The sequence below is a fragment of the Phaethon lepturus genome, unplaced genomic scaffold (assembly GCF_000687285.1).
Source record: "Phaethon lepturus isolate BGI_N335 unplaced genomic scaffold, ASM68728v1 scaffold19225, whole genome shotgun sequence".
Classification (NCBI taxonomy): Eukaryota; Metazoa; Chordata; class Aves; order Phaethontiformes; family Phaethontidae; genus Phaethon; species Phaethon lepturus.
The window spans coordinates 21,576-46,058 of record NW_010540095.1 but is presented as its reverse complement, the minus strand read 5'-3'; the positions used below and the strand labels follow the sequence as shown (position 1 = coordinate 46,058).

The window sequence follows — 24,483 nt, the reverse complement described above, 5'->3', positions numbered from 1 at the left end:
TAATGTCTGTGGAGAAGGGCAGAACCAACTGAAGTGTGGTAATGCTCTCTAATAGTGGGTAGGCCTGTGTCTCTTGGATCAGCACAGAATGGGAAAGGCTTATTCACGAATTTAAGTGCAATGATTTTGCAGAGTGTATACAGGTGAGTGTGTTTGAAGTATAACATTGATAACATGCTCATGGATGAACTGGACTGCCATCTTTTTAGAACTGTGTCTAAGGATTATAGTATAACGTTATCTGATCTAGGCCAGGTACATTGAGCCACAGCAATGCTGAACTTTTCACTTGAAACTTTATTTATTTAATAGAACTATAACACTCCACTTAACTGAGAGAATTTTCCTTTTTTCTTTCAGCTGATGCAGCCCAACAGTTTCAGTATGCAGTGAGAGTTATTGGAAGCAACTTTGCTCCCACCGTTGAACGAGATGAATTTCTTGTAGCAGAGAAAATTAAGAAAGAACGTACGTCCATCTTTGTTTCTTCCTTAGAAATAGGAATGGAGATTCTTCAGGAAGTTATCTGATCAGTTTATTCCTCTGAAAATGGGACAACTCTGCCTCACAAATAGTTGTCTAAACTGTTATTAATGCTTACCCCCTGAAAATCTCATGATGAGAATTACATTAATTCCCCAGTTAGTATCCCTGAGTGGCTGTTTGTATTCACAGCTCAGATTTTTCTGAATGCTAAGCTTAGACTTTGCTTGCTGCCATTTACTTCTATCTTAGCCATGAAAATAAAGAACAATTAATATTGCACTCGTTTCACTTTAATAGTACTCAGACTAAATAAACTCATAGTTCTTTTTAGAAGACTGATATTTTTGTGATGTGCACTTCAGATATATTACGCTTTGGCACAATTAACTTCATGAGCACCTGTGTGAAACTTGCTGGAATTGTTTGTGACTTAACTGCTATTTCTTGCCCTCAGTTTCTCTCTCAACAAGTTTATCTGCAACCACCTTCTCGAAACCAAAACATTAGACTGTGACAGTGTCAGTTAATGTCGTAATTATGTTCCATTGAGCTCTATACTGCTCTGAATCCAGTGGGCATACGATGCATTCTTCTTGGAAGAGCCAGATACTGCTTTCAGAAGATTACATGCTCCACAGTAGAATGTCCAGAAACAATTACTTGAAGTATACTCGTTAAATTAAAGCTTCATATTTGAGCTTTGAATGTTCATTCAGGAAGACTGAATTAGGATAACTGAAGTCTGTGGTTGTAACTGCTTTAAAGTACATGTGTATTTCTTGCTGACACAGAGCTTCCATGACTTGCTGACAGGCAAATAAGCCCATCAGGATTTCTCTAGATGCAACTCCAAAACACTGTATTTTACAGTATAGACTTTCTGCATGAGTTTCTGTGTGCTTTGGCTAGTACTAGCCAGCACAGCATATATTCTTTGCGCCTATTGCCAGAAGTTTTGAAGAAGGTTATCTCCCTCATTTTCATTCTCCCCAGCTTCAGCTTATAGGCTGATGTTAGTGGTCATGTAACAAGTAACTGGCTATATCCTTCTAACTTTACATTTCTTTTGGTGTTACCATGCAGAAAGTGACTTATTTGGCAAAATGTACTTAGCAGGGGCTTTCGAAGCTAATTAACATTTCTAAAATTTAACAGCAATTTTTTTATTATTAAGGTTTCTTCAGATGTGTTTATTTTATCCCTTTTTTTTAAAAAAAATGGCTCTTTGTGATGTAACATGGGTTTTTGGATTCTTTTAATCTTAAAGCTTGAAGATATTTTTCCGCTGCACAAAGGCTTCTGTTACGTAAATGGTAGTGATTGAGACTGTTAATTTTCTTAATATATATAAGTTGCGTGACCTTGGAATTCTGCTTGACTTCGTTCAAGTGGCATTATTACTGTTGCTTCTTGCTTTAATTGCCTAAAATAGGAACATTTACACTTAGTTTTGTGAAGGTCTTTATAGCATTCTCTAACTCATATCTGCTTTCAGTTATGTTTTAGTTCCCTAAATCTGCAGAATGGCAGACTAGACTTTAAAAGGGTACTTATATAGAAGATGAGTATTTTTATTGCTCTAAGAAAAACAGGTACTTAGATTGCATCACTTCTGATGCAAGAATTTCAGGTCTTTAACACAGATAACATGAAAAGAGGCAAAACTGTATGATTAGAGTGAAGCAGTTAAGCATCGTTATGCTTTCTTGGATAAGTTTTCGTTTGTCACAAATACATAATTTCAGGCATGACTATTATACTTCTTTCAATTTTTTAATCCTTCTTTTTTTTCTAATAGTTGTGCGACAAAGAAGGGAAGCAGATGCTGCTTTGTTTTCAGAACTCTACAGAAAACTCAGTTCACAGGTAGTGTAATAAATGCATAAAGAGTAAAGAAACTGAAAGCACACATATACATCTTTCTGACATTACAGAGTTGTTTTTGGAGAGTGCTTGAATCATTAATGGTATTTTTACTCAGAGGATGGTTGAATATTGGAACAGGTTGCCCAGGAAAGTTGTGGAGCCTCCATCCTTGCAGACAGTCAAAACCTGACTGAACAGAGTCATGGGCAACCTGCTGTAGATGACCCTGCTTTTGACTAGATGGTCTTCAGATGTGCCTTCCAACCTCAACCATTTTGTAATTTTTGTTTAAAAGTTTACAAGTTAATTTTTTTACTATCTGTTTGCTATTAATTAGAAATGAATTTGGATTTAATTGTAAATCAGAAGACAATAAAGGATACATTTTTAGTTTGAGTCCATTTACATGAAGGGGCACTTCATATGAAGGAAGGAACTGTGTAAAAATAGAATATTCTTTTTTTATATGTGAAACTGATTAGTTTTCTTATCATTATTTTACAGCAATGCCTTGCAACTATGTTGATTTTATTAATCTGGGGTTTAAACAGTCCTCATGCTTCTGAATTTTTAAGTGCTTCAGGTCTTTAATGTTGAATGTTAAGGGTGTGCTGACTTTGCTGATTCTGCTAATACCAGTGTTAATCAAAGCATACTGCATATTGGTATTCTGACAAAAGATGCTAGTGTATAGAGAGGCTGTGATGCAGGAAGGTGGATCAGGTGAAAGGCGGGAAAGATGCAAGGATAGAAGTTTAGCTGAAGTAGGTGAAAAATGTCTGCTGCTAATCTGTTCTGGATTCTTCATAAAATGGAGTTTTTAGCAAGGTAGAATATGGTGGGCAGTAATAAATTAGATTCCCAGTTGTCATTTGCACCTACCTGATTTTTGACAACAAAAATTAATTAATATAAAAGATGATGTTTTCTATATAACAGAAAATTTGTCCTTATTTTGCTCTTTGTATTTAGGAGAAATGTTTTTCTCTGTTTGGCTTTTTAGTCATGAACTTATGTATAGATAATGGCTGAGTTTTACTAAGATTTTAAGATTACAAAAAAGGGGTTCTGTGGAGACTATGACTAGTCAGAGCTCTGTTTTGCCCCCTCCCCTCATCTGTACTTAACTTACTCCGTAGTTTGTTAGTGCTTGGAGCTGATGTTACTGTGTAACTCTTCCTGTTTTCCTTATTCTGTGGTTTTGCATATTATTTGTATTGGTTTGTACAGTGAAGCAAGTGTCACTGGTTTGCAGACACGTGCTCTGATGACCTCAGCCATTGGTTTCAGCTGTTTTTTGCATGTATTACACTATGTGACCTTGCTCTTTTAATACAGATTTTCTGTAAGGTGTTTCTGTAGCTTACGTGCAATGTTGCCATACCGTTGCATTTGGCAAGCAACATACCTGCAGAGCATGATAGTTGCAACCTTTGAAACAAAATGCCTTGTCTCTGTTCATATCAGTTTGTTTATTCTTCTGGATGTAATACAAGCTTACATCAGCTATCTCCTCATATTTTGCTGCCTGCTCAAATGTTTGAGGTTCTTTTAACCTTCAGTCTTTTTTTTTTCTTCTGTGCTAGCATCTTGTGTACATGAAATAGTATCATCTGAATACTGTCTTCTTTAAAATTTACTCTACCAATTATTATTCAGTCTGCTGTTAGCTTTATTACTAGTGGTTGACAATAATTTCTTTTCCCCATGAGCTTAGGGAGGGCCACAGAAAGAATATATGTTTTGTGAATCAATGAGGCTTTTTGATCCTCCAGCAATTTTCTTCAAAGCAACTAGGAGGAAAGAAAAAAGCTTATGTGAATCTGTTTTAACTTCATTTCATCCATTACTCTAAAGAGAAAAGGAGGTCAGTGCTTATTGTAGTGGCAGCTTTCCAGCTGAGCAAAGCATGCTTCTTGAGGCACTTAGACTTATTCTATTCTGGCCAGTAGAAGAAGCTGGTAATGTTGCTGCTCCTTCTTTACCAGTTGTTAATGAGTTATGGGATTAGTTATTTGCAACAGATGCAATACCTCTATTTTCGCTTCTTGTTGAGATCAAAGCAGAAGATAATAGACCTCTGCTTTACATAATAATATAGAATGTCTCCTACTCTTACATAACAGTGTAGAGCTTCAGTAGGTTTGGTTAGTGGGCTCTGTCCTGAAGAAAGAAATGTTCTATAGCCAAAATTCTTGTACCATGTAACATATATACACAAAATGCATAATTTGCAGAGAAACAGGAAAAATAGAAAAAGGTGAGAATGAAAATGTGTTTAAAAAAAAAAAAAAAAAACAAAAAAAGAATTTCAAAGTGACCTTGAAAGTACATTTTGCAAGACTGATAGCGCTGAATTGTGTTGTTTCATAAGGGATGGAATCTTTGTTGAATCTTGGTATGACTGAAGTTTCCTTTGTATTCAACATTGCTTAGTATTCCAGACCATAGCCTGATCAATATTGTGAGGGAACTTGTATGAGTTTCTTTGACTTATTCCACAACTTAATGTCCATTATAAGATTCTGTGTTCCTGATCAATTCAGGTGCAAGCATTAGTTTCACAGAACTGCAGAGTAACATATCTAGAAACATGTGTATCTAAAACAAAACATTTTAATATTTGCCATAACTCTTCTCATCAGAGTGTTCTTTTTGTAGCTTGGACTTTAGCATTGTTCTGTCTTCTGCTGGTAATATTTCTGCTGAGATCAAAAGCTGCTGAGAGTGTTATTCTAACAGTCTGTATGTATCTGTCTATTTGTTTGCTAGAGACTATATTGCATATTCCTCAAGTTTCATGTTAACTGTGTCCCTAGCTTAAGAGAGTTACCAAATTTTCACAGCTTAAATTGCATTTAAAGTAATAGAAATTGAAACCCTCAAGCTATTGAACCCTCCCCATAAAAGAGAGTGAAGGGGAAAGTGGAGAAAAGACAGTTCTTAGCTTAAAATTATACCAAGGGTTTTCCTTCTTCACCATTAGGCTAGAGTAGCATCTGCATCTAAGATGTTTTAAATGGTGACAGTGTATGGGAATGCTGGTAAAAGTTCAACTCTGTATAAACCTCTTTCTTAGTAGCTATGAATTTTAAATTCTGTGTACTTGCTGATCTCAGAGCAGGTGAAAATTCATTATTTGAACACAGTGGAGAAAATTTGTAAAATTAGCAATACAGAGGCTGCACTGCACATTGCCAGTTTACTCAAGAACGTGGCTCCGAGTTGGTCTTATTTGTGTGGAAATTTTATTTATATGTGTACGTGTTTGTAGGCTGGATAATTAAAAAAAAAAAGTCCATTATTATCAAGAGTCAAACTCATTTCTGTTTGTCTTCATTTCTTTTTAAAGGGCATTTTGAAAAACAAATGGTCAATACTCTACCTCCTGCTTAGCCTTAGTGAAGATCCACGTAAGCAGTCTAACAAGGTAGGTGGAGACCTCTGTTAATTCTGAGAAACAGTAAATGCATGTCATTTACTCACTATCCAGACTTAACTAACACTTGTGTGAGGCTGAAAGGAAGAATACACAATACACTTGACACAAGTATCTGCAATTTTTTTCTGTGTAATTTTTTTATGCCAAGTAAATGGAAAAATATGATCTGTCCAGCGTTGGTAGCTGAAGATGTGACTTTATTAGATGGGTGATATTTTTTGTTGTTGTTGCTTTCTGCTTGGTAGTGTAATGTCTGCTCACGTGCTCATGAGTTCAAAATGGAATACGGAGAGCAGAATTCCTCCTTTGGTTGCAGCTCTGCTAGCACCGAAGTGCTTTGTGCAGCATTGCTAATGACAATTCTCAGGCAAAAATAAGCTATGTTGCTAAAAGTACTTTTGCTCACTGTAAGGGACTTGCTTTTTTGTCATTATAATTGTAACAACAATTTTTTCTTTGCCTAAGAGAGAAACATGGTCTTCAGTTATTTTTTGCGTTCTTGAATATTACACTCTTGTTAACTAAAGGCATGGCTTAAAGCAACTCAGAAATCTTTTCTTTTTATTCCTCCCTTTTCAAATCCTCTCCTTTTCAGGTATCAAGTTATGCCACACTTTTTGCTCAGGCATTGCCACGGGATGCTCACTCCACCCCTTATTACTATGCCAGGCCTCAAAGCCTTCCATTGAATTACCAAGACCGCAGTGCTCAGTCTGCCCAGAGTTCTGGCAGCATGGGGAGCAGTGGGATCAGCAGCATCAGCCTGTATGCCCTGAATGGGCCAACGCCAACTCCACAATCACTCCTTCCAGGGTAAATTAAACTGTTCTATCTTACAACTAGGTTTGGGGAAAACTAGAGAAGATGTGCACTTTTTTCCCTTCTTTTTTTTTTTCTTTCTCCCCATTTGTATGCCATTGGAAATTCCACTGTAGGTGCATAGAAACTGAGTTCCTTAGCTGAACAGTTCAAATATCAATTGCTGTCATATGACCATGTTGTGGCTTAATTCCAGACAGCAGCTAAGTACCACACAGCCACTCGCTCAGTCCTCCACAGTGGGAGAGAATCAGAAGAGTAAAAGTGAAAAAGTTCATGGTTTGAGGTAAAGACAGTTTAATAGGTAAAGCAATAGCCACGTACACAAACAGAGCAAACCAAGGAATTCATTCACCAATTCCTATGGGCAGGCAGGTGTTAAGCCATCAGCAGGGCTCCGTCACATGTGATGGTTTCTTGGGAATACAGACGCCATCACTCCGAACGTCCCCCCACCCCTTCCTTCCTCTTTGTCCCAGCTTTATATGCTGAGCATGATGTCATATGGTATGGAATATCCCTGTGGCCAGCCTGGGTCAGCTGTCCTGACTGTGTCCCCTCCCAGCTCCCCGTGCACACCCAGCCTGCTCGCTGGCAGGCCAGCATCGGAAGCTGGACTGTCCTTGACTGCTTAGCAACAACTCAAAACATCAGCATGTTATCAGCATTTTCTCATCCCAAATCCAAAACATGGCCTCACACTAGCTTCTATGAAGAAAATTAAGTCTATCCCAGCTGAAACCAGGACAGACCATATGAAGCCATAAATGGCTGGCCAATTTTATCCATTCTTAAACTTAATCTTGGCTATCTGCTGAACACTTGATACTTCACTGGATCTACTCCTTTGGAATCTACTACTGAGTACTTTTCCAAATTTCTCAATTTTCTGAAACCCTTTAAAATATTCTTCATCTTTCTCTGTAAATACCTTGGATTTAGAGTCCTCACTCAAGTTCTTTGTAAAAAGCATTCCTCAGCCAGTGTCAAACTAGTAGACTTAAGATCCTCCATTTTCAAGTGGGTGATCTTTCTTGCATGGTCTAAATTTCTTTTAAGCATGTTCACAGAAGGTTGGCTGTACTAGAGCAGTTCTTGCATCTTGAGTGGATGGGGTTTTTTTGAAGAAAAAAAAAAAGCAAGTGTTGATTAAAAAAAATTACTTCTTAGAAAAAAAAATCCTAAACCACCTACTGTTCAGCAGTGGTTTAATTGTCTGTTCATACCAAGATGAATCTACATTTGGAACTGAAACATTCAAATACCGAATAGTTCAGATTTTTGATGAATGAAAGCTGGACATTGTAAGCCATAAGATGATTACCCGATTATTGACTTTGTTAAATAAGCCAACACAGACGGTTACATGCTCAAAATCTGAGCCCTTCTTGTGTCATTGGATATCATGTTGCATTACCCCTGCAGCTCTACAAAGCCTGACAGAGATGCACTGCAGAGTGTATGTTCTGGAGGGAAATGAACGTGCTCATAGTCTGTGAGAGGGAGTGGTTCAATGGCCATTCCATAATATATACGTGGAAGTACATTGCTTCATAGAAGTTGGGCCATGGAAAAGGGAACAGAATGTTACAAAACTTGTAAAAGTGAGGACTGTACTTACTTGCAGCCTTCAACGAAGAAGCCTGGAAGAGCAATGGGGACATCACTTTTTAAGAAACTGTGGTTAATGTCAGAAAGACTCAAGAGAATATAATAAAGGAGAAAAAAAAATTATCTTAAGGGATGTATTTTTTTGTCCCTAACAGAAGCTTCATGGGTTATGATTTGACCAAATTTGTAATAAAAGGCTAATTTATGGAAATTTTTATTAATTTCTTTCCTTTCTCATAACCAGAAAAGAGAAAGACATCATATTCTTGTCCCTTAATTCTTTTCTCTACCCCAAACAGTCACGAAACAAGCAGAAAATTGGAATAGATGCATTTTCGGAAAATACCATACCTTTATTTTGAGTTGAAGGTTTTCTTTTAATACAATGTATTTGAGATAATTTATAGAATTCATATGATGGAACTAATAACCAGTGCTGACACAACTGGATTTTATTGTTATGAATATGCTTTACAATACAAATACTTACTTGACTTTGTCAGTTCTAGGTTTGTATGGTGAATCTTGGATGCACAAGTAGAGGATATCTTTAAGCTAGGAACATTGTAGGAGGATTATGCCCCACAACTGAGTGAGGAGGTGATAGACCAGGTTAGTTAGTAAAAGGTGCAGGGTGATGTGGTCAAGAGAGACCTTGAAACCAACAGAGCAGGGCAGAGGGTGGCCCACCCAAGTGTGCACACAGAAATGAGGAATGTGGAGAGGACAGCCTTATACCTCAAAGGGGGTTGTGGTGAGGCGGGGGTTGGTCTCTTTTCCCAAGTAACTAGCGGTAGAATAGGAGCAAATAGTCTGAAGTTGCGCCAAGGGAGGTTTAGACTGGATAGTAGGACAAATTACTAAGAGAGTCATCAAGCATTGGAATAGGCAGTCCAGGGAGGTGGTAGAGTCACCGTCCCTGGAAGTGTTCAAAAACTGTGTAGATGTGGTGCTTCAGGACATGGTTTAGTGGGCATGGTGGTGTTACGTTGATGGTTAGACATGATGATCTTAGAGGTCTTTTCCAACCTTAATGGTTCTGTGATAAGGGAAGCCCTCATACCTTTTCTGGGACATCAGCACAATTTTGCTAGAGTGCCTACACACTAGCACATGCAGCATGGGGAACAGTCAGGAGGACTTAAGAGATCTGCATGCAGTACTAGGGCTATGATCTCGTTGGGATCACAAAAAAATGGTGAGATACCACTGCTGTGGCGCAGAGGGTAGATACAGGCCCTTTGGAAAGGACAGGCTAGGATGGCAAAGAGTGGAAATTGCTGTTTACATGAGAGAGCAGTAAGAATATGTGGATCTTTGCCTAGGGACAGAAGCAGTGCCAGCTAAGACTTTAGGGCTTGGGATTAAAGGGCAGACCAACATGGGTGATGCTGTAGTGGGCATCTGCTGCAGACTGCCTTATCAGGAAGAAGTAGATGAGATCTTTAGACAACTGGAAGAAGCCTTACATTTGCAGGCCCTGGTGTTCATAAGGGGCTTTAATCATGACAATATCTACTGTAGGGGGAGTGCTGCAGGGCACAAGCAATCCAGGAGGTTTCTGAAGTGTGCTGATGATAACTTCCTGACAGGTGATTGAGGAGATGATGAGGAGAGGTGCTTTGCTGGACTTGTTTTTTTTACAGACAAGGAAGAACTGGTTGGGAAGGCAAAGGTTGAGGGCAGCCTTGGCCGCAGTGATCATGAGGTGGTGCAGTTCAGGATTCTGAAAGGAGGAAGAGAGCAAAACGCAGGATCTCATCCCTGGACTTCAGGAGAGGAGACTCTTGCTCTTCTGGGATCTGCTAGGAAGAATCGCATGAGAGACTCCCCTGGAGAAAAGAGGAGTTCAGGAGAGAATAGAACAATTCAATTTGAAGGGACCTGCAATGATCATCTAGTTGAAGTGCCTTGAGCTGACGCCTGGTTGATATTCAAGAATCACTTCCTTCAAGCTCAAGAATGGTCCACCTTGACAAGCAGGAATTCAAGCAAAGGTGGCAGGAGAATGGGGATCCAGGGTGCAGGAAAAGCCCAAACTCACCTAGAGTTAAATCTATCAAGGCACATGAAGAGCAACAAGAAAGAATTCTACAATTATATAAGCAGCAAAGGAAGGCTAGGGAAAACATGGTCCTGCTGCTCAAGGGGCAGGGGCTGTGGTGATAGATGATGTGGAAAAGGCCAAGGTACTCAGTGCTTTCTTTGTGTTGGTCTGTGCTGGTAAGACCAGCCCAGAACCCTGAGACCCTTGGGAAAAATCTTCATTTCTCATATTTGAGAAATGGCATTTCTCTGCCACCCCTGGCAGAGGATGATCAGGGACCTGATGGGATGCATCCATAAGTGCTGAGGGAGTTGGCCAGTGTTGTTGTGAGGCCATTCTTGGTAATGTTTGAGATATGGCGATGGAGGGAGGTTCAGGAGGACTGGAAGAAATCAATTGTTGCTACTTTGTTCAAGAAGGATCCAGGGAACTACAGGCTGGTTAGCCTTATCTCAAGCCCTGGGAAGGTGGTGGAGGAGCATCTAATCATGGAAAGCATGAAGGACAAGAAGGGGACTAGGAGCAGTCAGCACAGATTTAAGATAAGGGAAGACATGCTTGACCTGTCTTACAGCCTTCTATGATGAGATGACTGACTTAGTGGACAAGGAGAGAGCAATGAATGCTGTTCATTTCAACTTCACTAGGATTTTTGATACTGTCTACCTGTAACATCCTTATTGACAAACTTAAAATATGAACTAGATAAGGTGACAGTGAGGTGTCCTTAAAACTGAGCAATCTGCTAGGGTCAAAGGATTATGATCAGTGAGACAATGTACAGTTAGAGCCTGCTCACTAATGGTGTATCCCAGGAGCTGGATCCTATACACCTTCATCCTACCTTAATGGGACAGAGTGCACTGTCAGCAATTTTGCAGATGATACAAAAATGGGAGGAGTGGTTGATAAAGCATGTGATTCAGCTGCCATTCAGAAGGGACCTCGATAGGCTCCAGAAATGTGCTGACAGGAACCTCCTGGAGTTCAACAAAGTCCTGCACCTAGGGAGGAATAAGCCCATGCACCAGGACATACTGGGGGCTGACTGGCTGCAAAGCAGCTTTGTGGAAAGGGCCCCCCTGGGGTTCCTGGTAGACACCAAGTTGAACATGAATGTGCAATGTGTGGTAAAGGCGGCCACCAGCCTCCTGAGCTGCATTAGAAAGAGCATCACCAGGAGGCTGAGGAGGGTAAACCCTCCTCTCTGCTCAGTACTGGTGAGGACACATCTGAAATGCTGCGTCCAGTTATGGTACAAAAAAAAAAGACATGGACAGACTGAATAGAGTCTGAAGAAGGAACCACAAACTAATTAAGGGGTTGGAGTATCTGACATATGAGGGGAGGCTTGAGAGAGCTAGGACTGTTCAGCTTGGAGAAGAAAAGGCTATGGGGATCTTACCCATGTGATTAATACCTAGCCAGGGGAGTAGAGAAAACTGAGGCAGGCTCTTCTTGGTAGTGCCCAGGGAAAGGACAAGAGGTAATTGGCAAAACTTGTAAGACTGGGAATCCCAGTTAAACGTAAGGGAAAAAACTTCTTTTGCAGTGGAGTGGGGTGTGTGTTTGGGGGCAGAGGGGATGTTGTGCAACACTGGAGGGGGATGCGTAGAGAGGTTGTGTAGTCTCCATGCTTGAAAATATTAAAAACATGACTGGACAATGCATCAGGCAACTTTCTCTAGTTGACCGTTCTTTGAGCGGGAGGGCTGGAGGAGGTAGTCTCCAGAGGTCCCTTTCGACCTCAACCATTATATAATCCTGATACAGTATAGAAAGGTCTATCAGTGAGGTTATATTGTATATCTGCTTGCTTAAAAATATCAGCAGAACCTACCCTGTTCCTGACATATTCTTGGTCTGACTTGTTCCATTTTATAGCAATTTCACTGCTCTCTCTTTAGTCCTGTAGTCTGTGAGCTGGGTAACCCAAATGAGATCTTTCGGTGAACTTCATTCCTCCTGAACATATATGATGAACATAATATCCTCTTTATACATAGAATGACAGAATAAATTGGGTTGGAAGGCACCTTTAAAGGTCACCTAGTCCACGCCACCTGCAATAGGCAGGGACATCTTCAGCTAGATCAGGTTGCTCGGAGCCCCATCCAGCCTGACCTTGAATGTTTCCAGGGATAGGGCATCTGCCACCTCTCTGGGCAACGTGTGCCAGTGCTTCACCTCCCTCATTGTGAAAGATTTCTTCCTTGTAGACTAAATGTATCTACTCTCTTTTAGTTTAAAACCATTGCCCCTTGTCCTGTTGCTAGAGGCCCTGCTAAAAAGTCTGTCCCCGTCTTTCTTATAAGTCTCCTTTAAATACTGGAAGGCTTCAAGAAGGTCTCCCCAGAGCCTTCTCTTCTCCAGGCTGAACAACACCAACTCTCTCAGCCTGTCCTCATAGGAGAGCTGTTCCCTCCCTTGGATCATTTTTGTGACTGTCCTCTGGACTTGCTCCAACAGGTCCATCTCTTTCCTGTGCTGAGGGCTCTAGAGCTGGACGCAGGACTCCAGGGGTCTCTCAGCAGAGTGGAGTGGAGGGGCAGAATCACCTCCCTTGACCTGCTGGCTACGCTGCTTTGGATGCAGCCCAGGCTACGGTTGGCCTTCTGGGCTGTGAGTGCACATTGCTGGCTCATGTCCAGCTTTTTGTCCACCAGTACCCCGAAGTCCTTCTCGTCAGGGCTGCTCCCAATGCCTTCATCTGCCAGCCTGTATTGATGAGGTTGCCGTGACCCAGGAGCAGGACCCTGCACTTGGCCTTGTTGAACCTCATGAGGTTCACACATGCCCATTCCTCAAGCTCGTCCAGGTCCTCTGGATGGCATCCCTGTCCCTCAGGTGTGTCAACTGCACCACTCAGCTTGGCATCAGCTGCAAACATGCTGAGGGTGCACTTGATCCCAGTGTCTGTATCATTGATGAAGACACTAAAGAGTACTGGTCCCAATATGGACGGACATTGAGCCATTGACCACTACCCTCTGGATGAGACCATCCAACCAATTCCTCATCCACCCAACAGTCCACCCATCCAATCCATATCTCTCCAATTTAGAGAGAAGGTTGTTGTTGGGGGACTGTGGCAAAGGCCTTACAGAAGTCCCGATAGGTGACATTGGTAGCTCTTCCGTTGGGGAGGAATGGTCAACAGCAAAAATCTCTTGCAAATGTTTTCTACTTTATATTTTATATATAAATATATATATATATGAGGGTTATAGCCTCATGTTGCACCAGAGGAAGTTTAGATTGGATATCAGGAAATATTTCTTCACAGAGAGAGTGGTCAAGCATTGGAACAGGCTGCCCAGGGCAGTGGTGGAGTCACCATCTCTGGAAGTGTTCAAAAAACGTGTGGATGTGGTGCTTCAGGACATGATTTAAGGGGCATGGTGGTGTTGGGTTAACGGTTGGACTTGATGATCTTAAAGGTCCTTTCCAACTTTAGTGGTTCTGTGATTTTGTTACCATGATACACAAATAATCAGAAAGTTAATTTCTAGTCTTAACATTTTTCACGTTTAAGACTGTTTTTGTGAGAAGAGTGACAAGTTCGAGAGGGAGGGAAATCGGAGCTTGTCTAGATGCTCTCTCCTTATTCACATCTTCAGGCACTTGGTACAAACTATCCTAAAGAGCAGAGTAGCAGGAAAGTGAACTTTCTTCTCTTTCTCCACTTTCCTTTAGTTTTTTGGCATGTAACTATAGTTTTGAATAATAACAAAACTTTGTTATTTTTTGTGTGTTATGACTGTTTATTGTTATTTTAGATGACTCCACTTTTAATCCATTTCAGCATATCTACATAGTTCAATGTGAACAAAGTCAATCTTTGATATGAAATCACATTTGTCAAATTCGTACCTCCTTTTCTACAGGTTTGGTGGGGGGTTTTTTTGAAAGCGTAGGGTTATAGCAGGCAATGAATTGCTTATATGTTCTGTACCCTTTGTTAAGGTTCCTTTATTTAAAAAAAAAAAAAAAAACACCAAAAACCCACAAAACATCCACAAAAACCAAACTCAAGCGTGGGACATTTTTTCAAAATTTGCATACCCCAAATGAGATGATGGGTATAGAATCAAAGTTTTTAAATATGTTTCTTCCTTTTGTCCTTCTAGACAATCCTATCAAGCTCCAGGCGTTGGAGACTGCCTCCGTCAGCAATTAGGGTCACGTCTTGCATGGACTCTAACTGCAAGCCAGCCTTCTTTACAAAACACTACCTCAAAAGGCTTTTCAAATGCTGTCTCCCGTGGTGTGCCAAGGTCAAGGCGAGAAGGGGATACAAGTGGTAAGCAAAGATGCATTTGTTAAAGATAACTTTTTACAATTATTATCTATGTCCCCATTATTTTTTAATTATTTTAAAATAGTTTCATAGCGTGTTGAATTTTTTGAGGAGTGTTTTGCTAGAATGTATTCAATAGAATGATAGAAGCAAATATGCAAGACTAGTATATTTGGCCACAGTTTCTTTGGCTGATTGTTAATTTCTTTTTGCAATGATTGGTTTGATAATGTGTTCTGGTTGTCTTAAAAGACTGACTTCATTGCAGTGCTTGTCAGATTCAAGGGATTGTGGTTTGTGAGTAATGACCATGCTTTTAGATTAGAATATGCTACTGCTTTTAGAAGGTCAGAAGGAGAGCTCAATAATAAAATAATTTTTCTTTAAATTTGCCCACTGTTTGCAGTGGTTGTACTTAGAGCAATTGACATAAAATATTGTCAATAAAATAAAAAGTAGATAAATATTACTAATTTATTTCCTTGATTAAGTGGCTGTAAACTTAAAACTGATGCCTAGAGGATCTGTTTTGAATTTACGTGCATGTAACTAAGGAGAGATTGTTTAATAGATCATCTCTGTGGCAGTTCTGTAAGTTTCAACCCTCTCTACTATTACTGTAAAAGTGGGAGGCTTCTGAATAGGAGAACTAATAGCAGATGTTGTCATCCTACAGTGCTATTACTCTCTGGCAAAGAAAGATAACAGATGTGGTTTTTTATGTTTGTGGGTTGTTTTTTTTTTTTTTAGTGACTCCTCTATAAAGAAGTGGGGTAGTTAGAAGCTAAAATATAGTTTGTCTGCCAGTCCCTGTATCTTTATGAGTAACAGTGTACAGCGCAACAGCTTGTAGACCAGAGTTGTACTGGTATATCTGAGGGCAGCACTTGGCATTAGAACCTAATTAAGAATACTGTTGATATGCAAGAGGACATGTGTATATTAGATATAAAATATATTTATAAATGTATACTATTTTATTTACAGGATGGATTTAATATATAGAAATGTAAAAAAAAAAAGAAAATACGTAAAATCTAGCAGTGCCCTTTTTTTTTTTTTTTTTTTGTACTAATTGCTGTAAAGAGCAGTACAAACTTGTTTAATTCAGCCACCCAGCAGCTGCGACTCATGATGCTTATGTGGGTATAAGGACTGATAGTTGTCTTAAATGTAGTCACTGGTTGATGTAGAAAGAGAGCTGCATTCAGAATAGAAAAGGCTATTGTCAAGGAGCTATATTTCCATGGATATAAAATTCTTCTAACTAATTAAAAGGTGGTTTTTTTCTTCTAAAGTTGGTTGCTGTTAGTTGGAGTTTTCTTATTGCTACACTTGCACAGACAGTATAATCAGGAGCATTGTATGCCTGATATTAATACCTGTTGTATTATTTACCAATTAAAGAAATGTGCTCTTGAATCTTCTACCATTTCACTAAGAGTTCTTAAAAGTGACTAGCTAGTCTCGTGTACATCTTAGTATTATGAGTGGAGTTTTAAACAGCATCTTGAGGTGATGGCTACTTTGCCAAAATAAGACTAAAATTTATTTGTTGTTGGTTTTGTTCTGGGAAAGTGGATTGTCGGGGAGGCAAACTGATGAGAGTAAGAGTTCTGTCAAATTTTGGAGAAGCCTGTTGTAGCATCTCATTTTCTGGATAGTTGTCGTTGAAATTGTTTCATTCTTGATATCTTAAATAAAGTTACAAAAGCAGGTGCTGTTTTGTTATTACGATGCTTGCCTCAGAACTTGCACTGGTGATTGAATCAGAAAAGATAACAAGCTTAAGAACTGGCTGAAATGTTGGTTAAAATGTAACATGCCCTGTGTCATACAAGTTGACCTGCTCTGAGAGAATCCCAGATGTCGGTAGAGGCAGGTAAAGGGAATTCTTGGCTTTGCTGTCAGGTTGTTAACAGGATTTAAAACATTTGTTTATAGGTTGTGAACACAGGTCTTCCCTTTTCTTTTCTTGGCTAGGCTCCTAAATAAGTTATTGAAGTTGTAATCAAAACTAATTGTCCCAACAAATCCAAATACTGTTTGTTTTTTTTGTTTTCTTTCTAGGCTCTGTTGAAATAACCGAAGCAAACCTTGTAAGAGATGTTTTGTATGTCTTCCAGGGAATAGATGGCAAAAACATCAAAATGTGCAATTCTGAAAATTGTTATAAAGTGGAGGGAAAGGTATGGTATGATATGGTGACTTGTATTTCACGTGTGAGCAGAGAGGTATATAGGGGAAAAACAGCCATGAAAAATATATAAAAAAAGTTCAAATATTGTCACAAGTCTTCCCCCCAGATTTTTTTTTTTCAGTACAACACAGTAGTTTCAACAGTATTAATTTAGAATTTATTAGTTTAGGTCCCAGAAAGAAACTAGCATTTCACAAGATGTGAATATTAAGCCAACTATTAAGCCAGTACAAAGACTCCTAAGTTATGGCTTAATTTGAGGATTTTTGTCATAATTTCCCTTCCCAGGTGTATAAGCATGAATATAAAGCAGACTCTGGCTTTTGACCACATTATTACTAGATTAAATTTAACAGCCTGAGAAGTGGAATGGATGCTAGCCACTTGATGTTATGGGCTTGATTACAACTTACAAGTGATCAGATGGGATCACGTAGATGACCCAAGAAAGGACTGGTGATCGAACTGAAGAGTGCTTTCAACTCCTATTGCTGGTAGAAAATCCATCTGATGTGAATTTGAAAGAAGGTGTCAAACAGGGGGTAGGGGAACAGAAGAGTAGATCTGGCTTTAAGGTGGTGAGATGTTAAGCATATTGGCAAGGGTGAGATTGGCTCAGCTGAGCAAAGAACAAAAGAACGATGCTAGTTGCATTTGCATCTTCTCCTTATTCACTATTTAGACAGTACTGCATCACAGTTCAGTTCGAGCTCGCTAATTGTCTTTAATGTTCTTGTTCAAATGGAAAGACAGTGCTCCCAATTTTCACTTGTATTAAGAACATTATACTATGACAAGATGGCATAGTCCTAAAATGGTGGGGAATTGATTTTGGGCCATTACATGTGCCAAGAGCACAGTAGACTTACCTTAATGTTGATGATAATTGAATTAATTTCCTTGTCTCCTCCATAGTAATAGCAAAAAATGAAACTTACTATTGTTCCCTCTGTAACTTTACAATGACATTTAGGGCTGCTTAGTGGAGGAAAAAATAGAAAACTTAAATGTTCTTAAATCTTGTTAATAAACTGATTCTTAAGGATGTCATTTTCTGCACCTGTAGATGCTGCAAAGTTTGTGATTCCTCAACACCTGCACTGCGTTAACTATGTTTAATATATGAGAGTTAGATTATATATGGCAAAGGAAAGGCAGCACAATAGATTTTTCTAGAGGACTGTGGAGAAAACTTAATCAGTGATTGCAAAATTGACATTATGGGTTTCATTAGTTTTCTGTGTAGTTTTCATATCAAATACGAAATATATGTGAATATTTTCAAACATGTTTTGAATATATTAAAATATTTGAATAAGTGAAAAACTGGTTTAGTTTGAACTCCTAATTCTGTTACTACAGGGAGTTTGATTATTCAGATTGTTTGTGGTCAGTAATGCTTCTTCCTGAGAACTTTCTGTCTTCAGTTATTTTTGTGAAGTCAGTTATCTTCCATCGTGCTTCCTTACTGGCACTTGTACTGAGCTACTGGACCTAGTGGAGATGAAATTATTTGACTGACTAGAGCTGCAGCTGGAGCTTTTTCTGATGAACAAGGAGGACCAAGATTTTACCTCCTCTAGCTGTGTTGACTGCACGTTAGGCAAAAAAGTAATCAAAGCATGTAGTTTCCCCTCAGCTGCACAAAGAAAATATCATTGTACACAGTCCGTTTTTCCAGAAAGAAACACACTTTCCAAACTGCTATTCTTGCCTGAATGTTTTCTAATGTCAACGTTGATATTAGGACTGTTGGTGACACTCAGCACTGTCTAAGCTAGCAGCTTCCGATTTGGTCTGGGAGGTACAAATGCAATAACACTAAACCAATTTTGCTTGTTCCTCATTTGATTCCAGCGAATGTATATTGTACTTAATGCTTGCCAAGCACTCCATAACTGTATAATTCTAAATAGTTCTTATGTCATCTCTTTGGTTTTAGCTGCAGGCAGAGTTTCTAACTGTGTCCAATCATGCTTGTTTGGGCTAGAATTTATCCTATAGAAGTTGTTTAAGAAGTTAAAGCTGTGCCTGTATATCTAAGCAAGAGGGCCAGGGACTGAGCTCTGCTCCTACAGCCAAGTGTTGCTGCCTGGTTCAAAGCCACGCTGCTGTGGCTAACACATTTGTGTAGCTGATTTTTATCTTAGAGAATGCCTGTACTGCTAACTAAAAGGCTTAATGAGTGAGCTTGATCTCTAGTTCTGTAGTAATCCGTTCAGCTTGTTAGTGCAATTCCTTGCTTTGGTTTGGACTGTTCCAGCTGGCTTTCCCAGCTAAAATTGTCTGTAGAGGTGGGATGGGCCCAGTCACTGTGGGCAAAAGTCAGTCTCTGCCTCTTGGCCTAATGGATCAGTCATATTGTTTGTTTTTATTTATCCAATAAAATTTTGGAAACTTGATGATGACGTTCTTGAGTAATATGACAAAATGTGGTAGAAGCAAATCTCAAGTACGAACAAGAGGAACAGTGTCTTATGTGTTGGTAATTTAAAGGAAGAGGTGTGCTGACTCAGATGAAAATAGTAGAGTAGTTAAATAGAGTGTTGGGACTAAGGCAGGCTTGCAGAGTGAAGTGAGATACCTGGTATAAGAAAAGTAGAAACAGACTAGAAGAGCTCAGAGGGGCACATGATTAAATAGCTTATAAAAGCTATTACTGGTGGATCGACCTTAAACTTAGAATTTGGATTCTTTAAGTTTTGGTTCCTGATACTTAGTCCAGCATTGGGTCATTTGTCTTCTACTAAACTTTTGTTTCACATGTAGTAGTAACTAATTATTTTCTCTGGGTTTCTTCATTAGTCTCAGTCGTTGACTCCTTTTCTAGAGCTCTAATATTTTCCGTCTTGCTGATTATCAGGATAAGAAGTGTGATTCTACATCATAAAATTTCAGATTTCTTCCTCTTTTCTGAAGACTTTTTTGTTACTGCCATAATTGTCTAATGTAAAAGGAGTGTATGAATACTGTTACATTTCCAAATGGCAAGGTCACAAAGTTGCTAGTAGTTTGTTGCCACTGCCTTTTCAATGCTTACGTGTATAAATTTACTGCTAATTACATGATTGTCTGCTTTTTTGGGCACTATCTCTGCTGTAGAATGTAAAATGATGGTTTCCTGAACTGACTTGTTTTATGAGAAAGGGGGCTTTCGTGAAGAAGGTAGTATTGGTGTGGTAGATTTGACTTAAAACTGCAAGTTATTATTTCTGTTAACTTCGTAGGTGAGCTTGTCCAAATCTCTCAGAGATACTACAAGTAGACTTGCAGAGTTGGGATGGCTACATAATAAAATAAGAAAATACACAGATCAGAGGAGTCTGGATCGTGCATTTGGACTTGTGGGACAGGTAGGTCAGCTAAAAAATTGCTTTTACTACAATACTCTGGTCTTGTGCCCCTCAGAAACTACTGAGTAAAATGCAGTACTAGAATGAATTGTAAACTTTGGAGCCTGGATCATTCATCTTTTCATTTACTCCTGTTATGGACTGCCACTTTTGGTATGGGTCATAGTCTGAAGGCAAGGGAAAGGCATTTGCTCTTGCTGATTGTAAGAAGGAGTTGCCCCCATCATTTTTAACCAGAAAGTCTCATGCATAGATTCCTTTTCTTAATCTCTTTTTTTAAAATTCTTTTCTTTTAAGTGCTCATGCATGTTTATAAAAAACCCCCAATGCTTAAACGGGATGGTGGCATCCCTGAGCTAATTAATCACCAATTCAGTTGTTAGGGTGATCTATGCAGGAGAATCTTGTTGGCTAATGTTGATGTTCATGTGTTAATACTGCACTAACTTACATTAAATGCAAATACCCCATTATCTTCTGCCCTTTCTTTTGAATACAGCGTCAAAAGAATGTTAATTTTTGTTTTTATAGGTTTCATCATCATGATTTGTAGTCTACAGTAACTTCACAGCTGCTGTAATACCCAAAACCACACTTACTGCTAAGGCATTCCCGTTTCCTCTCACTTGCTCTCTCTGTAAAACTGGATATTATCCCTTCTGAGTCGACAGAAATGTTATCCTTGCCTCTAGCCATAACATCCTACCTAATCTGCCAAGAAATTGAAGTGCTTCTCCCTTCAATCTAATTTTTCTTAAGAGGTCAGTAGAGACACCGTAGTGCTTCCTACTTTTCTAATGTTTTATTCTGTTCCCTTCTGTCTCTTATTCCTAGTAACCCTTTTAGTTACATATAAATAATTATTTTTCTAGTGATCCAATGCTGATTTCCATGTTTTATCTGGTAGTGCTAATGTATATGAATTTTCTTCAGACTCTCCCGCTTATATCTGGGTGAAGTTTCTTATTCTTTATCTAGCAGCTTCCTGCTTATGCTTATTTGTACTATCTCTGGCTTTAATCTTCAATTTTATAGCAGGGGGAGAACCTTAATTCTTCAGTGAATTTAAATGTGCAATATCTTAGCTACCATATGCAGGTTTCGGATCCTGTGCAGAAGGCTGTGCAGTTAGTTAGCTGAATCTGCATAGCTTTAACACTGTTAATTTTGCTTGAGGCAAGCACTTACGTTTATTTCTAGGATGTAAATGTACAAATAAAAACATATATTCTACTCCTGCTGTCAGTATCTGGGCAAAAAGAGTATGTACCATTGCTCTTCGTGGCTTTTATAGCTGACAATTTCAGGTGTTGCACACTGTGCATTAAGAGTTTAGCATAAAAATATATATTGTGCATTCTAAAGCATCTTCTGCTTGATGTTTTAAAAGAACGCTTGAGTAAGCACCTGTTTAAACCACATGTAGGATAAGATGTTTGTCACCTCTTTTATATGATTCCGGTGACTGTTTTTACCACACAAAATGTCAGGTATTGACAGTTATTAGGAGTAGACATATAACAATATACTGCACTTTAACGTTATATTCTTCTATCTTTACTGCTTAGTATTAAAGTTCTACTTTGTCCTCAGAAAGCAAAAAGAATTACAGCAATGAAATTTAACTTGCCTTATATTTTGACATTTTGCCCATTTAGAACCAGTTGAGGTAGTGGGCATTTTAGTTTTTTTCTCTTGAACAAGCATTCTGTTTCCTTCCTGAGCCCTCTTTTGCTGTAGACCAAATCAGAATTCTAGGATAATGTCCAGTTTTCTGTAACAGTTTGTGAAACAAAAATCTGTAGCTTGTAATGCAGGAATTGGCACTGGATGTAAATTTTAACTTCTAAAGCTTCTCTGAAAAATTATGGCCAGTTAGATCCTAAATCCTTTTGGCTACTGTTCTCACTTTGAGTAGATGTATAGTGCCTTTGAATGTTTTCTTGGAGGCTCTACTCTGCCCTCTATCTTGGCAAGTGCTACTTTAATAGGTTCAAAAATGTACTGACGAAGCAAGTGAGAAGAAATGAAAAATGGGGTTACACATAAGGGGATTCCTTTTTGCCCTTCAGTATCCTCTGGAATAAAATGAATTTCAAATTTCTTTCCAATTTATAATGTTGAGTTGAAGAGAGGAACCCCCTTTCCTTATAAAGGATACAATAGCAAGATTAATGATTTTTTTTTTTCTAGCAGGTAGGCCTCTTAGCAGAAAGAAGATTTATTTTCTCCTTGTGCTCATAGTAATGATTTCTCCCTTGTACATACTGTAGTGAATAAATATTTTACTTTAAGGTCTTGGGTTCTTTTTGTATGAGGTTTTCCTTATTTTTTCCAAACTTTGACTGTGATGATTTTAAAAGGGGTTGAAGGGAAAGTCCTGGGGAATTTCCTGTTTTTAAAAAATGCATTAAAATAGACATAAAAATCATTAGCCAATTAATAATTAGTTAAGAAGTCAGTTCTGAAGAATTTGTGTGTGTGCATGGAAGTACTCTTCAAAAAACTAATGAAACAAAAAATTTTTAAAACCTCCAAAAGTGCTTAAAGTCCAAAATTATTGAGCCATATTTCTAATTCTGTTTTAGAAAATGTGTTGCAGGAATTTTTTAGTCTGTATTTTAGTTTAAGAACATTACAAAAACAAAGCAAAGCCCCAGGAGCCCAAACCATGGAAAAATAGCTGTTACTAAACAAGTATTCTTTCAGAAATGTTTTTTAAAATCCACCTTTATTTATTTTTAAACAACCCAAAGTAGCTGTGCTTAAAATTGCTTTACAAAGAGGAATCTTTGCTTTAGTTCAGGCATATCAAATTCTGCACATTTTACGAATTTCTTAGGATATACTTTTATATATATATAAGGATATACTTAGTGTTATTAATTTCTTCCATGTCAAGTGAAGAATCGTATATGAGTGTCAGTTGATCAAAGGCCAAAACTCTGGAGTACTTGATCCAGCAGCACTTACTGGAATTGTTGTGTTTTCTTGTTCATGTCATATAGTCTATACTGTAAAGATAATGATGGTTGCCTAACTTCTGTGTTCTGTTATTAGAGGCGTTCCTGAAATTGAAACTCGTATTACTTTACTACATACTGTATTTTACGTGTTTATTAAAGGAAATTTCTTCTACGTCATGTTATGATTTGCACATCCCTATGGTAATTATTAATGTCTTTATTGAGATGATATATCTATTGGAGAGTTACACTTGTCATAGTTTAATCTGTTGGTAGAATTAAGGCAGCAAGAAACAGAAAGTCACTTGACAATGGGTATATATTCTTCGAAAGGTCTGTGCATCTCTTAGGGAAGCACTTCTACTTTGGCCAGTTTTCTAAGGGTTGGCTTTTGTTCTGAAACTTGCAGCTTGATTCCTTTCAGGAAATCTCTAACTACCTTCACAGTGTGGTGATAGGATAAAAGTTACTCTGTATTAAACCAGAGAGATTTTTCCTGATTTTTTTTTTTTCTTTTTTCTCTTTTCTCCTCTTTCTCTTAGAGTTTTTGTGCAGCCTTACATCAGGAACTTAAAGAATACTACCGACTTCTGTCTGTTTTACATTCACAGGTAAGTTAAGTGGTTCTTACTTAACTTTCTTATTTTACTTTACGTTATCTGAATATCTCCTAAAAGGTCTACCTAGATATCCCTTTAGAAAGTTAAGGATGTACAGTGGTTTCTATTCAAAGTGGACACAATTCTCTGTAATTTGTATATTTCTTATTCTTTGGATGTATGTACCACTGAATATTTTTCTTTTAGAAATTCGCTGTTATTTGATGTATTACATAAGCAAGGAATATAATGTGTAATTTCTAAGCCTCTGTCCCTTTTTTGCATAATTTTTTGTTGGTTTCATCTTGCGTGATATCTTTATCATTCAAATCCCAAACAGTATGACACATCTTTGAAGGGAGAAAAAACATCTTTCTGTATTTCAAGCAATGCATGGTTCAGCAGCTAGTAACAACAGTTCCAATGTTTTGTTCTGTATGGGGCAGTTTGTGCATTTTCCTTGTCCCTTCCATTGTATTGAGTAAGGTATTTCAGTATTTTATTATTTTTCTGTGATGTATAGACCAACTCAGTGCTGATAATAACTATTTATAACTATGTGCACCTAGATGCTAGCTCTAAAATAAAAATTAGATTTTTTTTTTTCTTCTGTTTACTTTTTTTCATATAGGACTTTCAAGGACTTCAATATTTATAATTTCGAAAAAATTATTCTGAGAATTGACCTAAGTTAAATCAAAATGCCATTTAAAATGCTGATTCAAAAAAATCTGTAGTTTAAATCATAGGCGTCTGTAAACATTTTCAAAGCATCTATTCCTTTTGACTCACTT

General features: G+C 38.3%; 1 protein-coding gene across 1 annotated transcript in view; it reads left to right on the top strand.

Moving 5' to 3' along the window:
• Positions 1 to 360: 360 nt before the first annotated feature.
• Positions 361 to 24,483, top strand: part of TUBGCP3 (tubulin, gamma complex associated protein 3) — a gene marked incomplete at both ends in the record, with an annotated part of 44,399 nt that continues 20,276 nt past the window's right edge. Inside the window, 8 exons of the mRNA XM_010287353.1 lie at positions 361 to 468; positions 2,285 to 2,352; positions 5,705 to 5,782; positions 6,390 to 6,607; positions 14,402 to 14,574; positions 16,642 to 16,760; positions 19,999 to 20,124; positions 23,633 to 23,701. Of these exons, the coding sequence (XP_010285655.1) occupies positions 361 to 468; positions 2,285 to 2,352; positions 5,705 to 5,782; positions 6,390 to 6,607; positions 14,402 to 14,574; positions 16,642 to 16,760; positions 19,999 to 20,124; positions 23,633 to 23,701 (959 nt within the window). The remainder of the gene's footprint in view (positions 469 to 2,284; positions 2,353 to 5,704; positions 5,783 to 6,389; positions 6,608 to 14,401; positions 14,575 to 16,641; positions 16,761 to 19,998; positions 20,125 to 23,632; positions 23,702 to 24,483) is intronic.